The sequence below is a fragment of the Megalops cyprinoides genome, chromosome 19, assembly GCF_013368585.1.
Source record: "Megalops cyprinoides isolate fMegCyp1 chromosome 19, fMegCyp1.pri, whole genome shotgun sequence".
Classification (NCBI taxonomy): Eukaryota; Metazoa; Chordata; class Actinopteri; order Elopiformes; family Megalopidae; genus Megalops; species Megalops cyprinoides.
This window is the reverse complement of record NC_050601.1, coordinates 1,126,440-1,142,978: the sequence shown is the minus strand read 5'-3', so window position 1 is coordinate 1,142,978 and position 16,539 is coordinate 1,126,440. Positions and strand designations below refer to the sequence as shown.

General features: G+C 53.0%; 1 protein-coding gene across 4 annotated transcripts in view; it reads right to left on the bottom strand.

The window, feature by feature from the left end:
• Window positions 1–1,068: 1,068 nt before the first annotated feature.
• The window catches only part of dnm2a (dynamin 2a), a 25,158-nt gene continuing 9,687 nt past the window's right edge, over window positions 1,069–16,539 (bottom strand). Inside the window, exons 6-21 of one of the 4 annotated variants that reach the window (XM_036553381.1) lie at window positions 15,891–16,051; window positions 15,518–15,660; window positions 15,024–15,159; window positions 14,610–14,677; window positions 12,543–12,681; window positions 10,041–10,127; window positions 9,874–9,944; window positions 8,208–8,259; window positions 6,859–6,870; window positions 3,209–3,319; window positions 3,004–3,113; window positions 2,763–2,874; window positions 2,428–2,592; window positions 1,964–2,190; window positions 1,625–1,858; window positions 1,069–1,225 (exon numbers count right to left, since the gene is read on the bottom strand). In XM_036553381.1, the coding sequence (XP_036409274.1) occupies window positions 1,156–1,225; window positions 1,625–1,858; window positions 1,964–2,190; window positions 2,428–2,592; window positions 2,763–2,874; window positions 3,004–3,113; window positions 3,209–3,319; window positions 6,859–6,870; window positions 8,208–8,259; window positions 9,874–9,944; window positions 10,041–10,127; window positions 12,543–12,681; window positions 14,610–14,677; window positions 15,024–15,159; window positions 15,518–15,660; window positions 15,891–16,051 (1,898 nt within the window). In that variant the 3' untranslated portion in view covers window positions 1,069–1,155. Of the gene's footprint in view, window positions 1,226–1,624; window positions 1,859–1,963; window positions 2,191–2,427; window positions 2,593–2,762; window positions 2,875–3,003; window positions 3,114–3,208; window positions 3,320–6,211; window positions 6,245–6,858; window positions 6,871–8,207; window positions 8,260–9,873; window positions 9,945–10,040; window positions 10,128–12,542; window positions 12,682–14,609; window positions 14,678–15,023; window positions 15,160–15,517; window positions 15,661–15,890; window positions 16,052–16,539 lie in introns of all 4 variants that reach the window. The other 3 variants (XM_036553380.1, XM_036553382.1, XM_036553383.1) reach the window with 3 other exon arrangements.

The following is a 16,539-nucleotide window of genomic DNA, read 5'->3' as shown; positions in this document are numbered from 1 at the left end:
ATCCATTTGGAAATACACACCCGAGGGCAATTCTTTATATATATTTACCACTAAGATGCTATTCATCTCTGTTGCTTAGTGATTTGATCTGCTGTTTGGGTACTGAATGTGCACGGCCACTCGTGAGAACTCCAGGGTTAAATTATTAAAATCTTTGAGCTCTTGGCTGGCTAGCAGCGCATGCTCTTGTGCTGTCTGGATAGTGGGCAGTGTTCAGAGGAACAGGGCACAGTCACACTGTGGGCGTCTGTCTGAAGAGGACGGGGCAACACTAAGCTTTATTTACCTCCTGCTGCTATCTTTATAAATCTGTTTCAGTGGTAAATACAGAGACATTAAAAGAACATATTCATTCAAATAAAAAAGAAAAAGGAGATCACCATCAACACCATAACCATATTAATAAGAATAATAACCTATATGCTCTGATTGGAAGAAGGTGGAAAACCAAGCGACCATCAACATCAACATTTCTACACAGGGAAATGGGAGGTCAGCCAGCCACAGATCGATATATTTTGGAACCACATTGGGTGAAAAAATAAAACAGGATTTTGCCATTTTTGGATCTTGTCTACAGATCCACCCAGCAAACAAGAGTCTGTCTCTACCAGCCTCACCTCACTGAACGCCAGCTCCTCTCACCCACTTCATACAGCCGCCAGTATGAGCCAGCACCACCTGCTGGCCAGAGGTGTGACACACACGGCCTGCAGATTACAGCCTCCAGGCTCCACAAGGGGCAGCACGCACTTTGCCTGCCTCCACATTCACAATACCATTGCACCCACGTTCCCTGCACACCGACTTCCCCAGAACGTTTAGACACAGGTGGCTGGCGGAAGTGAGCGAGCTTTTTAAAGAGGGAGGGGTGAGTCTTCACGGCCTTATTTGTGTGGCCAGCAGAGGTCGTGTTTTCCCTTGAGAGTGAGAGAAATCAAGTGCAAATCAGAGGCTTTCAGAGAAAAGACTGGTAACGCCAAGCTCTGTGGCTGACCAGACCCCCAGCTCCGGTGTGTGTGTGTGTGTGTGTGTGTGTGTGTGTGTGTGTGTGTGCGTGTGTGTGTGTGTGTGTGTGTGTGGCCCTCTCTCAGTGCTCTGGCCCCCCCCTCGCTCTCGTTTGCCCTTTGGCGCTAAGCGTGGGTCAGGCCACGGCTAGTCTAGTAAGGAGGGCTCGGCTGGACGGATTATGGTGGGACGGTGGGGGGCGCCGGGGGGTCTTCTGCTGCAGGAGAGAAGAGTGAGAGAGGGGCGGTGAGAAGAGGGAGGGAGGGGGAGAGGGAGAGGGAGAGGGAGAGAGAGAGAGAGAGGGACAGAGTGAGAGAGAGAGGGAGAGAGAGAGAGAGAGAGAGAGGGAGAGAGAGAGAGAGAGAGAGAGAGAGAGAGAGAGAGAGAGAGAGAGAGAGAGAGAGAGAGAGAGAGAGAGAGAGGGACTAAGAGGGAGAGAGAGAGGGAGAGGGACACAGTAGACCTCTGACACAGGACAGAGGTCCCACAGAAGACCTCACTCTTGGAATAAACAACAGAGAGCTCTGTGCATCTGCCAGGGTCTCTGTCTGTCTGTCTGTCTGTGTCTGTCTGTCAGGGAGGTCTGTCCATCTCTGCGGGGGGTTTCGGGTCTCACCTGGGCACTCCAGGAGGGATGCGGGCAGGCCGAGAGGGGATCTGTGGCGGGGCGCTGAAGGGGTCCTGGGCGCTGCTGCTGAAGGCGTTGACTGGCGGGCCGGGGCGGGAGGGAATGGGCGGGGCCCCAAACGCTGGGCTGGGGTTGAGGGGGGGTCCCGGCGTGGGGCCCCTCACCGCTGGGGGGCGACTGGGGGGGGGCGCGGCCGCGGGGGGTCTGCGCTGCGGAGTGGGGCTGCAGGGGAAGGCGGGAGGAATCGTGGGAAAGCCGTTACAGTCTTCCAACACTTTCTGTAAGGCAGACAGGGCGTGCGCAAGGCTGCGCAGGTAAGGGGCTCACCTGGGCTCGCTCTGAATCCAGCCGTCGTTGACGGGCGGGGGCACGGGCACGGAGACGGTGGTGGTGCTGATGTCCCCGATGATGTGCAGCGCCTCCTTCAGGGCGTGGTACATGCGCAGCATCTCGTCTCTGCGCTGCGCCTGGTCGGCCGACTCCTCCATCAGCGAGTTCTGGTCCCCCGACGAGTACAGGTACGCCAGCAGCTCCGAGTGGATGAAGTCCTTCGCCTGGAGTGAGGAGAGAGCGGGAGAGAGCGGGAGAGAGAGGGAGAGAGAGGGAGAGAGAGGGAGAGAGAGGGAGAGAGAGGGAGAGAGGGAGGGAGAGGGAGGCAGGAGAAAGTAAGGAGAGAAAGTGAGAAAGTAAGAGAGGTAAGGAAATGTGGATGAAAGTGGAGGTGGCCACAACCCCTCCCGCAGCACACACACACACGCACGCACGCACAGCCCCAGGGGCTGCAGACTCACGCTGTTGATCATGAGGTGCATGATGGTCTTGGGCATGAGGTCTCGGATGGTCTTGTTGACGATGCCGATGTAAGAGTCTACCAGGTTGCGGATGGTCTCCACCTGCCGCTCCAGCTGGGGGTCCATGGAGAAGGTGTCGGTGGGCCCCGCCTCCTCATTCTCCACCTGCACAGGTAAAAGTCCACATCAGAGCTCAGCACCTGTGCATGGAATTCCCTTCAGAGCATTACGTACTTTCAGACCCCTGCCGGTCAGGAGCTCTAACTGAGGGACAAGCACATGCAGACACAAGCACCGCTGACAGAGGTCTCTCTGTGGTTTTGGGGTGCATGTACCTGGTCCTTTTCGGGGTACACTCCTGCTCTCAGGAACGATGCTTTCCAGCTGTCCACATCCTCCTGGGAGTCACAGGCCAGCTCTATCTGACGCAGGTCCTTATAGACATTCCTGTGGAAACACACATACACAAACACCCCATGTTACTGACAGGTGAACTCCATAAATACAACAACACACACACACACACACACACACACACACACACACACACACACACACAGAGCACAGTATACGTGCCTCTGCTCAGTGTTAAAGATGGCGAAGATGTGCTTTGTGGACATAAAGCCCTTCTCTATGTCTCTCAGCTTCAGGTTGTCCAACGGCAGCATGTACTTCTTCTCCTTCTCCTGGAAAGAATCACCCACAGAGCACGGTTACAAACCGATGCAGTCACTCCCACAGAACACTGTTATAGTCGGATAGTCACACAAAATGGTGTTACCTCCTCATCCTTGTACCAGGACAGGGACTCAGCAGTGAGGACAAACCAGTACTCCTTGGAGCCCCCCTTCATGATGCTGATGTTGATGGTCAGCCAGCCTTTGCGGATGACCTGTACAGAGAGGCAGGGCGGGGCGGGGCAGGGCAGGGCGGGGCAGGCGATAACGGCATGAAACATGGGCTTTGTGTCCCCTTTACACTTGCTGCCATTTTCCAGAATCTGTTGCCATACTGATTACCAAACAGAATTACCTGATATGAGCCAGAAACTATCCCTGTACCAATGAGCCACTGTGCTTACCTCACCTGATTAGATCTACAGACTCTCTCTATACTGTCTTGTTCCAATGGGGCTATCTACTGCTGTTAATACTTCCTGAACATTCCTACATTTCCTGCATATCATACTTCCAGCACATTCTGCGTCCTCCATGTTATACTCCCCGGATGTTACATTTCCTAGTGGAGCTGACAGACTACAGAAAAGCAGAGGGAGTCTTTAAGGCCTCTTCTCAGGCTCAGAGACTGGGGAAAACGGCCCCTCTCATCCGGAGAGAATCATGGCTGTGTGGAGGAGAAACTGCAACAGAAAACTCTTCTCTCCTTTCCCCCACAACACAACACATGGCAGAGTGACCTTGAGCAGGTCAAACGGCCCGTTCCGGGGCCAGAGGTCGGCGGTCGAAGGTCGGAGGTCAGCAGCTTGGTTGTGTTAGGCTGAGCGGGTCAGTCAGAGCTAGCTAGCCTACACGATGTTAGATGCTACGGGTCAAAGTTAGTGGGGTTAATGATGGTGTAGCCATGGAGGTGCGTCTGAAGTCATCGCACATCTCAAGGCAGGGTTACAGACGGAGGGAGAGAGGGAGGAGAAAGGGAGAGAAGAGGAGGGGAGAGAGGGAGATCCATCTGAGCACCTCAAATGAGGACCGAATCAGGCCCCAAACATGGGTCCAGATTTTGGGTAATGAATAATTAATGCCGTGTGTCACTGAAGCTGAAAAGGCATTTGTGAGCTTTGATTTACGAGGCTTTGGATCCCCTTAGCAGCTCCATCAGCGCCAGACACCCCACTCCTGTGCTCTCTCACTCATCCTCCTGTGAAAGAGTGATCGGGGGGGAGGAAACAGCAAGAAGACAAAGGGACAGAAGCTGAAGCGAAGGATGTCCTGTAGTTTGCCTTATGGGGGGGTGGCGGACCCCTAAAACACCCCAATAAGTGGGTGTCCATCCAGGGCTCGAGGGAGCAGCACAAAACCAGCATGGCCACAAAAAGCAAGACATTGGCCTGGGCAGGGCTGATGCCGGATTCACTTCACTTCATTTAGGCTGGACAGCCCTCTCAGTACTGCTGCTTTCCAGGGACTCTGGGGTTCTGTGCAAAATAATAACTTAATATATCATAAAATAATGAAAACAGGCTTCTCCTCCACACTGCAGCTGAAATCTGGAAACCCTCTGAGCCAGCTGGCTGGCAGTAACCTTGGGAACAGAGCATTACCCAAAACTCTGCACCAGAAACCACACCACACCAACAGCCTCAGGCTTCCCATTGGTCCACCCGCTTCAACTCAGCACTGCCCTCTAGTGGCAACCTCCAAGCTTCTGCAAAACTCCACTACATCAATTTTCTAACAGCTGGTGCATTTTCATTTCTGGACGCATACAGACAGTAATCAAACAGAGGACTGGAGTACCACACTAAAATGCTGCAGCTTCGGGTCTCCCCCTAACACAGCTCTCTAACCCCCCCCCCCCCCCCCCCCCACGCAGTGATTCACAGCGTTTTCCCCCTAACACAGCTCTCTCTTCTCCCCCCGCAGTGATTCACAGCGTTTTCCCCCTAACATAGCTCTCTCTCCCCCCCCTGCAGTGATTCACAGCGTTTTCCCCCTAACATAGCTCTCTCTCCCCCCCCTGCAGTGATTCACAGCGTTTCCCCCTAACACAGCTCTCTCTCTGGCAAAATCACTGCAATTGCTGAAAATCATAAACACACTGCTCAGAATTAAAAACTAAGCAACTGAGTGACTGTACCAGCTAACTGACCCCCTGCAGTCACTCAGATCATCTGGCTGAGAGGATTTCCAGAGCACAGAAATGAGGAAGAGGAGGAGGAAGGCAGAGTCACACCCACAGAGGATTAGGTATGAGGGCCTGTGTGAACTTCTGAAACAGGAACCTGCTTTAGCCCCATCAGAGCAGACAGTCTCATTTTCAGCTTTGAAACCATCAAAGGAATCGGATTATATGAGATTAATGGAAAGATTTAATGATTCTCTCTCTCTCTCTCTTACACACACACACCTGCACAAACCTACAAACACACACAGAATTTCTGGGTAAAATTAGAGGATAATTAGTTTGGTGTTTGGTTTGGTTCCACTCCCCGATTCTGTCACTCCCAACTCCCCAAGCGTGGCTTGGCTGGGGGCATCTCACCACAAGGCAAACTCCAACACCCAGCGGGGTCCCCAGGGGTGGACCTGGGGCAGAAAAACTGAGGCCTCAATAATTAGGGGCACGGCAGTACCATTGTTCACCACCAGGGCGGCGAAGCAGCTCTGTTCACTAAAACCAGTGTGTCTCATTTTCAACTTTCAAATGCTATCTTCCATAACCATAAAAACTGAACCACCATACTAACACTGTCTCCAGTATTTTGTATAAGCCTTCTTCCAGTGGTCAGTGAATGGTTTTGGGGTCTCTGAGTAGTTTTAATAATTCAAAAATTTAATGAATACAAAAAACATTAGTAAAGACAGGCTGTTAGAAACACAACCTCAATTAAATGAATTAGACTGCTTTCATAATTACGCATAGAATTACAGAATATTTGACGCGAAAAAATTACGCTTATGATTACAGAACGTCAGAAGTGAGCTTAATTGCAGATATTGTTACCAATTATTGGTAATCCCCAGCCAATTAAACACTAAGAGCAGAGCGACTGTGATTGGAGCCGGTTTTCTCCCCAGCAGGAGGTGATGAGCGAGGGAGACTCTACCTCCTCTTCTTCGCTCCCTCTCAGTCCACTGAGCTGCAGAGAAAAGGCACTCATCAGCCTATCGGACTCTCCCAGCTGGATGTGGGCGGGGCCGCTCATCAGCCTATCGGACTCTCACAGCTGGCTGTGGGCGGGGCCACTCATCAGCCTATCGGACTCTCACATGGTCACCATCTGGAGTGTTTGCAATGATGTTGTCTGGCTCCTTATTGGATCTTATCAGCTGCTGGATCCAGCTGTGATGTCCCAGGCATCCAGGACTCCACAAACAGCCTGTAGGTGTCACTGTTTTACATGTAGCCCACCCCCCACGCCCCTCTACCAAACTGTAGATCTTAGTTCCACCGCAGCTGTGTGGTTACGGTTGTTTACACTACACCGCTATGGACGTCTGCAGTGTCTGTGATGGCGTCAGATTTAGAGGAAAACGGTACCGCCTGAAGACACGGACGATGGACGGATAACGGACAGGGTGAGGCCTCAGGGCCAGTGACTGTGAAGGAATCTGCCATGAACCTGTGCTCCAGGTGACCCTCTCTGCCACCTGTAAGGGCCCCAGTATTCCTGCCTGGGTGACCCCTGGTGACCTCTGCCAGGGTGTGGCTTCTACAGGCGCAGTGACGCTCGGAGGGGGCGCAGCTACTTACCAGAATCTCACCCTGCGTGGTGGGGGGGGGGGGGGGGGGGGGTAAAGGGTGAATTATAGGAGAGGAACAGAGAAAAAAGCAAGCAGAAAAGAAAAAGGAGGGGGTGAGGGAATGGGGGGTGAAGGACAGACAGAGATAGAGACAGAGAAAAGGGGGAGAGAGAAAGAGAGGGAGTGAGCAGAGGGAGGGACAGAGAGAGAGAGAGAGAGAGATCAACAGGAAAGAGAGTTACATGCAATTAGATTAACTCCAAGTACCTGAAGGCCGTTATGTCGCAGGGGACAGTGGCTTGATTCATGCATGCCTTACATCAATACAATTGAAGAGTTTGTGGTTATAAGTTAATAAAAACACAGCAAAAACTGTGATTGGTTTGCAGTGCAGGGCCATGCTGTGTGAGAATTCAGCGGCAACAATAACTTAAGAGCTGCACAGCAGAAACGTGAGTCTTATTCCCCATTACGGTGGTGAGGGCGGGGTCAGGGCGGGGTCAGGGCGGGGTCGGGGCGGGACCAGGGCGGGGCACCCGCTCAAAGCCTGCTCTCCTCTCTTAAAGGCTGCATGTTAATGAAGCAACTGGCTACAAATCGGCATGGAGCCAGGCTGGGTCAGAGGAGAGAAACTCTCACTCACATACACACACACACACACACACACACACACACACCACACACACACACACACACACACACCACACACACACACCACACACACACACCACACACACACCACACACACACACACCACACACACACACCACACACACACACCACACACACACCACACACACACCACACAGACTCATATGCACACACACACACACACCACATACACACCACACACACCACACACACACCACACACACAGACTCATATGCACACACACACACACACACAGATTCTCACACACACACACACACACACACACACACACACACACACACAGATTCACACACACACACACACACACACACAGATTCACACACACACACACAGATTCTCATACACACACACACGCACACAGATTCACATACACACACACGCACACAGATTCACACACACACACAGATTCTCACACACACACACACACACACACACACACACACACACAGATTCACACACACACACATGCATCACTGCTTTCTCCCCCTTTGAGTGGTTTGCTTGTGACACTCCCAATAACCACACGATCATAATAAGCCGCCTGGTTTGAATGGGATGACAGATGGGGTAAGGAGCCACTTCACTGAGGTACAGCTTCAGGGGTGGACGCGAGGGAAGAGGGTTTGGCTAGCCCGGCATCTGATTGGTGTACAGTTGGAGGGGTGGGGGCTTGGGGTGAGGGGGTACCTGATTCGGGATAGCCCTCTTCTTATTGACGTGTGTGTTTCTCTGCTGTGCACTGTGGAGGAGAGAAAGACAGACAGACAGACAGACAGACAGACAGACAGCAAGGGTCACTCATAAACCCAGTACAAAATACGAAAAAACAGGCAGAGAAATGCGGGTCCTGGGCCCTGATATGACAGCATGCCAGTCAGAACAGACTCTGCTACTACGTCTACACTGTCTCCTGCAGGTCTGAACTAAACATCACCTGAACACAGCCTGTAGCAATGTTACTGGACACAGAAGACTATACCCCTTTACACACCTTTATACCTGTGAGGGTTTATCTGCAGAATGTAAGCTAGGCTTTTCACACTTTTACACCTGTAAATATTTCTCTAAAGCTAGAGCTAGACTCTCAATTTACCTATAATAAACTATCTATAATAGTTCACCTGATTGAAAAACACTAAAAAAAAGGCAAATTAACATTTTATTTAGTACTAAAAGGCAAATAGAGAAAAGCTGAAGTATGCCATGACTTTAGATTTAAGGGTTGGGGGGTGGGGGGTGGGGTGATGGTGTGGGGGGGTCACTTCTTGGGCGGGACGGCCCACCTGTTGTTGGTGTACCCGGGGGAGGCCCCCTCATCCATCCTTCTGAAGTCAAGACTGAAAGTGACGTCATGAAATAGATTAACCAATCAGAATCAGACGCTTCTCCGCGTGTGTAGCAAAAAGCAGGCACGTGTCACACGCCCCCTGCAGGCAAAGGGGTGTTAGGGCAACCCCAGCTCCATGCAGCACAGCCAGTCCTCTGACACGGCCCACACAAACAGCTGCAGTCAGACCAGCACAGCACCCCAAAAAGACATGCTGCACAAAGCCAGTTCTACAGTGCACCCCAAAAAGACATGCGGGGTGCAGTCAGATTGGCAGTGCACCCCAAAAAGACGTGCTGCTCACAGACGAGCCCGGCTTTACAACCCAGCTGTCAGTCAAGGTGGGGGGGTGACCTGAGGCAAACTGACTAACACCTGATTGGACCATTGCGGGCACAGCTCTGACTGGTCCCTATGATGCCTGCCTAACGCCGATGAGGTGATGGGACGGCCATGCTTATCGATCAGGGAGTGAACTACAGAGGAGCCGTTTGTAAAGGTGGCGTCGGCACACAGACCCACGCAGGCCTGCACAGCACGGCACCGCGGGGCACAGCGACTCATCCTTGCCCCGCGTTCCGACGACGACTTACAGCAACAGGAAGAGCATCTTCCGTCACAGGAGGTGCACACAGCCACTTCCTGCTCCTCCTGCAGTGATGTCATCAGTACGTGCCTCTCAGCTCTAATCCCGGACCACTTCATTCACAGAGACTACACAGCGCCTCCTGCTTCATTTAAGGAGCCCAAAGTGCTGTGCAGCGTAGCACATGCAGATTCAGCCAAGCCAATGTCAATGACTGACACCCGTCTCATATGCCCGTCTCACCCAGACAGCACTAATCAATCCAATCTCCATCTACACGGAAAGACCTGCTGTCTCGTGAGTGACAGAAACCCCCCATTGAAGGCAAGAAAGGGACACATGGGGGTAAGGTGCTGCTTTGTGGAGGCTCACAGGCCCTCTCCTGTCCTGTTTGGGAGGGGTTAGCAGTGCCCCCTGGTGGCGGGGGCGGGGGGACGTACTTGGCAAAGCCGATGAAGTCCTCATGGTTGGTGTTGATGTAGGACAGCTCAATGTCAATCAGCAGGAGCACCTGCAGCAGAAGGGAGAGAGTGAGCTCCTGTCGCTACGGAGACAGACAGAATGACCCACGTGATGAAGCAGACCCAGCAATGCCCCCCCCGCACACCTGGTCCTTGGTCTTGCCCTCTCTCTCCCGGACGTACGTGGTGACGATCCTCTCCGTCTCCTCCCTCAGTCTGGGGTACGAGCCCAGCTGTGAGGTAGACACACACACACTGCAGATACCGAACCACCCTGCCCCGACCCCGCGCACACGCGCGCACACACACACACACACACACACACACACACACACGCACTGCAGATACCGAACCACCCTGCCCCGACCCCACGCACGCGCACACACACACACACACAGGTACAGATACACACACACACACTTGCACATGTGCATGCACACACTCTCTCGCGCTCTGAAGACGCACATGCACGCAGACACATGCACACACAGCTGACTGTGGTGTCTGTGGAAGCCAGTCAGCTGAGGATGACCAAGTCTGATGCCTCAGTGTTGGAAAGAGGGTTTGCAAATTTGCGTGTGTGTGTGTGTGTGTGTGTGTGTGTGTGTGTGTGTGTGTGTGTGTGTGTGTGTGTGTATCTGTGCATTTCTGTGTATACACATCAGGCATGAGACGAAATAACAAATTTCTTGAAATCAGAAAAAAATATTTCATAGCCCTGAGAATATGACATGAGATATGAATACACACATGTATATGTATGTACATACACACACGCACACACACACAACATGCTTAAATACATACACAAATAGAATAGATGCACTCACAGATATCCATACATTATATTCCTAAGGATCCCAAACATAGTCACCCCTAGCTGAGAGGTTTCGCTCTAACGTGTGCAGAGCAGCACAGTGTGAGGGGAAAACAGCGTACTGAGACATTCACAGGAAGACTGCAGCTCTACAGGAGCCCAGGGGAAGGAGAAGCAGGGAGAGAGAGCCGTTTCCCAGACAGATCAGTTCCCCCTCCGTCCAGCTGGTGGCGACATAGTCTACAATCTGGCGTTTCAGCGGGTATGTATCGACTTACTGTGTTTTTCCCTTCCAGTGGAAACATGCATGAGAGGGGTGGGGACAGGACAGTGCAATCAGGGCATCTGTGAGGTGATCACCGCTCGCTACCAATGCTGTAAAGCGCAGAGGACCCGGGCACCTGCTCTATCAGGGCAGAATGCAGCCTTCCCACTCTGGCACAACACTGACAGGACCAGCAAGCCTTTCAGACCCAGAGAGAGAGTTCTCTGCCTGACAGGACCAGCAAGCCTTTCAGACCCAGAGAGAGCGGTCTCTGCCTGGCAGGACCAGCAAGCCTTTCAGATCCAGAGAGAGCGGTCTCTGCCTGGGCTGGGGTGTGGCCACTCTGTGGGGGGTGGGAGGGGGGGTCTCCCTTCCTAATTCCTCTTCCATTCTTCAGTCCCTCTTTACCTTGTCAGAGCACTTCCTGACGAGGGCATTGAGCTCAGACACCACCAGCTCCACGCACTTCACACTGGGCTCCCTCAGCTTCACTATCTGCCTCTTAACCATGACCTCGAAGGCCAGGTCGGGAGTGAACAGCCCTGTTCTAAAGGGTCATGGGGTTTTTTTTTTTGGCAAGGACGGAGGGGGGGTGAAGGCGGGGAGGGGGTGGGGTGAGGTGACAGGTGATGGGTGAAATGGGAGATAAATGCAAGAAAAAGACAGCAAAAGAAAGAGAGAAAAGAGGAAAGAGAACGGGAAAAATAGAGACAAAAGCATTTTTAGTTTAGTCAGTTTTCACTCATTTGCGTGACAAACAGAAACCCGGTGACGAGCTGCAGGATTTACATCCCATAATTTGGAGGGCAGATGGGTCATCATCACCCAGGTAACACCCGGAAAAGGACTTCTGATGGAGTTTTAGCTGCGGCCGACAGACACACACAGAAGAAAATAACAGCCCATCCACAGCGCAGCCGCATGCACCACTGGGTCACAGCACAATGACACCACCCCAACGGCCTCGCTGGGCTTAAACTCCACTTCCCAGAGTCCTTCTCTTCTGTCATCTGATGATCATAATTCTTGAGCTGCAAGGTCAGACTTGATTTTAACTAAAAACTGATTTGCGACTGGAGGGACACAATAACGTCCTTCACAGCTGTTCCCTCCACTCTGAGCAGCAGTTCCGTGCTTCACCATTAGATGGCAACGTGCCCAGTAAAGGAGTCAGCTCCTGTCTCTTAGTGCTGTTTCAGCCCAGTCTTACCCAGCAGCCCCCCTGAAACGTGGTGAAATCTGCAGCTCGTCAGTGAAGATCAAAACGGGACTCTCAGGGAGACATGCTTAACCAGCCCCTGCTCCCCGTCCGGTCTCCACAAACACGTTCACAAAACCCAAAAACACAACCGCAACGCCCCACCCACAGGAAGGTCAAAGGTCACGCTGCACTCATCTCTGCAGGCCATTGGAGGGGGTGTCGTGACCGCTGATAAGCTCAGGGCTTTTGGAGCGAAAGTGAAAGAATTCATCATCCCCCACCCCCACCCCCCCAACATAGGTGCCCTGCAAAGACAGTGTGCAGCAGAATGACTCGAGAGCGCCCCCTGTGGCTGGGAGCAGTACCTTGTTGGTGCACTGCCTGACGGTGTTGATGAGCTCCTGAATCACCAGATCGATACATTTGAGACAGGGCTCTTTCAGCTTAACGATCTGCTTTTTCACAATGGCTTCAAAGGCCAGGTCTGGAGTGAACAGCCCTGTCCTGTACACACAGACAGAGACACACACACGCACACAGACACACACAGACACACACGCGCGCACACACACAGACACACACACACAGACAAACACACGCGCACACACGCGCACAAACACACACACACACAGACACAGACAGACACGCACACAGACAGAGAGACACACACAGACAAACACACACGCGCACACACACAGACAGACACACGCGCACACACAGACAGACACACAGACACCCGCACACACACACACGGAGACACGCACACAGACAGAGAGACACACACGCGCATGCACATAGACACACAGACACACACAGACAGAGAGACACACACAGACACACAGGGCCACAGTGAGGTGGGGGTGGAGGTGGGGGTGGGGGTGGAGGAGAGAGAGAGAAGGACAGGATGAGACAGGGTTAGATTTCACATGCTACAATAAACGCACTTTCTGACGGTGAGAGTTGGCTGGTTAATCACTTGTAAAACATTTCTGGAAACATTATCTCAAGGCTCATCAGTGATGGTTCCAGGCGTGGCACAACACTAGCAATCATCATTACTGGCAGACAGACAGAGGCAGTGGGAGAGGGATGGAAGAGAATGAAGACCAGGAAGAAGGTGAGAGACGATACACATTTGCCAGGAGACTGACGGGCTGGAGAAACTCTGCACTGTCACACTGTTACAGTACTGAAACCGTAATGATACAGAAATGATACAGTACGCTACAGCGACGGGGCAGTATATTACAGCAGCGGGGCAGTAGATTACAGCAGAGGGGCAGTAGATTACAGCAGAGGGGCAGTGGCTTTGCAGCAGAGGGGCAGTAGATTACAGCGGCGGGGCAGTGGTTTTGCAGCAGAGGGGCAGTGGTTTTACAGCAGAGGGGCAGTGGATTACAGCAGCGGGGCAGTAGATTACAGCGGCGGGGCAGTAGATTACAGCAGCGGGGGGGCAGTAGATTACAGCAGAGGGGCAGTGGTTTTGCAGCAGAGGGGCAGTATATTCCAGCGGCGGGGCAGTAGATTACAGCGGCGGGGGAGTGGTTTTGCAGCAGAGGGGCAGTGGTTTTGCAGCAGAGGGGCAGTAGATTACAGCGGCGGGGCAGTGGTTTTGCAGCAGAGGGGCAGTGGTTTTGCAGCAGAGGGGCAGTGGTTTTGCAGCAGAGGGGCAGTGGTTTTACAGCAGAGGGGCAGTGGTTTTACAGCGGGGGGGCAGTAGATTACAGCGGGGGGGCAGTGGTTTTGCAGCAGAGGGGCAGTAGATTACAGCGGCGGGGCAGTAGATTACAGCGGCGGGGGAGTGGTTTTGCAGCAGAGGGGCAGTGGTTTTGCAGCAGAGGGGCAGTAGATTACAGCGGCGGGGCAGTGGTTTTGCAGCAGAGGGGCAGTGGTTTTGCAGCAGAGGGGCAGTGGTTTTACAGCAGAGGGGCAGTGGTTTTACAGCGGGGGGGCAGTAGATTACAGCGGGGGGGCAGTGGTTGTGCAGCAGAGGGGCAGTGGTTTTGCAGCAGAGGGGCAGTGGTTTTGCAGCAGAGGGGCAGTGGTTTTGCAGCAGAGGGGCAGTGGTTTTACAGCAGAGGGGCAGTGGTTTTACAGCGGGGGGGCAGTAGATTACAGCGGGGGGGCAGTGGTTGTGCAGCAGAGGGGCAGTGGTTTTGCAGCAGAGGGGCAGTGGTTTTGCAGCAGAGGGGCAGTGGGATTACAGCAGAGGGGCAGTGGGATTACAGCAGAGGGGCAGTGGTTTTGCAGCAGAGGGGCAGTGGTTTTGCAGCAGAGGGGCAGTGGGATTACAGCAGAGGGGCAGTGGGATTACAGCAGAGGGGCAGTGGTTTTGCAGCAGAGGGGCAGTGGGATTACAGCAGAGGGGTAGTGGTTTTGCAGCAGAGGGGCAGCAGTGTGCAGTGTGTGAGCACGGCTGTGCTGGAACTTGCCTCACTCCATGGACGTTCTTGATTGCGTGGCTGATCTCTTTCCTCAGCTCCTTCTCATCAAAGACAATCTGAGGGAGATGAGAGAATTAATGAGCTGCCTAATTACTTACACAAAACAATGTACCACTCTTGCTAAGCTGAAAACCTGCAAGCGTGCTTGCGCAGACATCAGGGGCAGACCCAGCTTTGCCTGTATCCTAGGAGAACAAACTCCTACAATCCAGCCATCCCAAAGACACTTTTAAACAGGTGCTAAACTGATCTTAAAATCGACCATTCTAGTCATATGGTTTCACTTCACTGTTCAAAGTTCCATTTAGAGCTCAGTGCTTTCAGGCAGCAGGATGTTATTGGGGGCAGGGCCACAGGGCGGGGCCACAGGGCGGGGCCACAGGGCGGGGCCACGGGGCTCACCTTGACCAGCTCGAAGGGGAAGCGCTCGTGGAAGATGCGGTTGATCCTGGCTCCGCCCGACAGCTCCACCGTGTCCACCTGGTCCCCCGAGCCCTCGATCCGCTTCTCAAAGTCCACCCCAAACTGCTGTACCATCCTAAGAAAGGGTGCCAAATGTGTGATTACAACATCTTTACACACCATAGCAGGGCCTACACTCCGGCTGTACTCACTGCAGCAGTGACTGTACTCTGGCTGTACTCACTGCAGAGCGACTGTACTCCGGCTGTACTCACTGCAGAGCAACTGTACTCCGGCTTTACTCACTGCGGCAGCGACTGTACTCCGGCTCTACTCACTGCAGCGGAGACTGTACTCTGGCTGTACTCACTGCAGAGCAACTGTACTCCAGCTGTACTCACTGCAGAGTGACTGTACTCCAGCTGTACTCACCGCAGAGTGACTGTACTCTGGCTCTACTCACTGCAGAGCGACTGTACTCCGGCTGTACTCACTGTAGCAGGGCCTTGGTTTTGCGCGTGGGGTCGTCGGGCCGGAAGTTCTTGTACTCCTCCACCTCCTTCTCCAGGGAGAGCAGCTGGCTCTGCAGCTTACTGCGCAGGCCCGGCAGCGTGTCCCGGATGTGATTGGTCAGTTGCTGAGGAGAAAGAGAGAGAGAGTCACGGAGGGAGGAGGAGGAGAGAGCAGACACAGAGGGGGGGAGAGAGAGAGAGACAGACAGAGAGAGAGAAAGGGAGAGAGAGAGAGAGAGAGAGAGAGAGAGAGGGATGGAGAGAGAGACAGACAGAGAGAGAGAGAGAGAGAGAGAGAGAGAGAGAGACAGACAGAGAGAGAGAGAGAGAGAGAGAGAGAGAGAGAGAGAGAGACCTGGTTGAGGGTTTTCTGCAGGTGAGGGGTTCCCATGCGCTCGGCCATGTGTCGGTATCCCGGGTGCGACAGGAAGAACTTCCTCTCCGCCGCCAGCGCAGCTCGAATGTCCTTCTTCCCATCGATGTCCTTCTGACTGCGGTTCACCACCCCGATGTAGCCTGCAGGGGACACACACAGAGAGCCGTGTGCATAGCAAGTAGTGTAGTGCGTGCTGTGTGTGTGGTATGCATGTAGTGTGTGGACAGTGTGCATATAGCATGTAGTGTGCAGTGTGTGTGCAAAGTGTGTCTATAGCATGTGTAGTGTGTGTGTATAGTGTGTGTGTAGCATGTGTATAGCACGTGTAGTGTATGTAGTGTGTGGTGTGTGTATAGTGTGTGTATAGCGTGTGTATAGCGTGTGTATAGCGTGTGTATAGCGTGTGTATAGCGTGTGTAGTGTGTGGTGTGTGTATAGCGTGTGTATAGCATGTGTGTAGTGTGTGGTGTGTGTGTAGTGTGTGTGTAGTGTGTGGTGTGTGTATAGCGTGTGTAGTGTGTAGTGTGTGTGTAGTGTGTGGTGTGTGTATGGCGTGTGTAGTGTGTAGTGTGTGTGTAGTGTGTGGTGTGTGTATAGCGTGTGTAGCGTTTGTAGTGTGTGTAGTGTA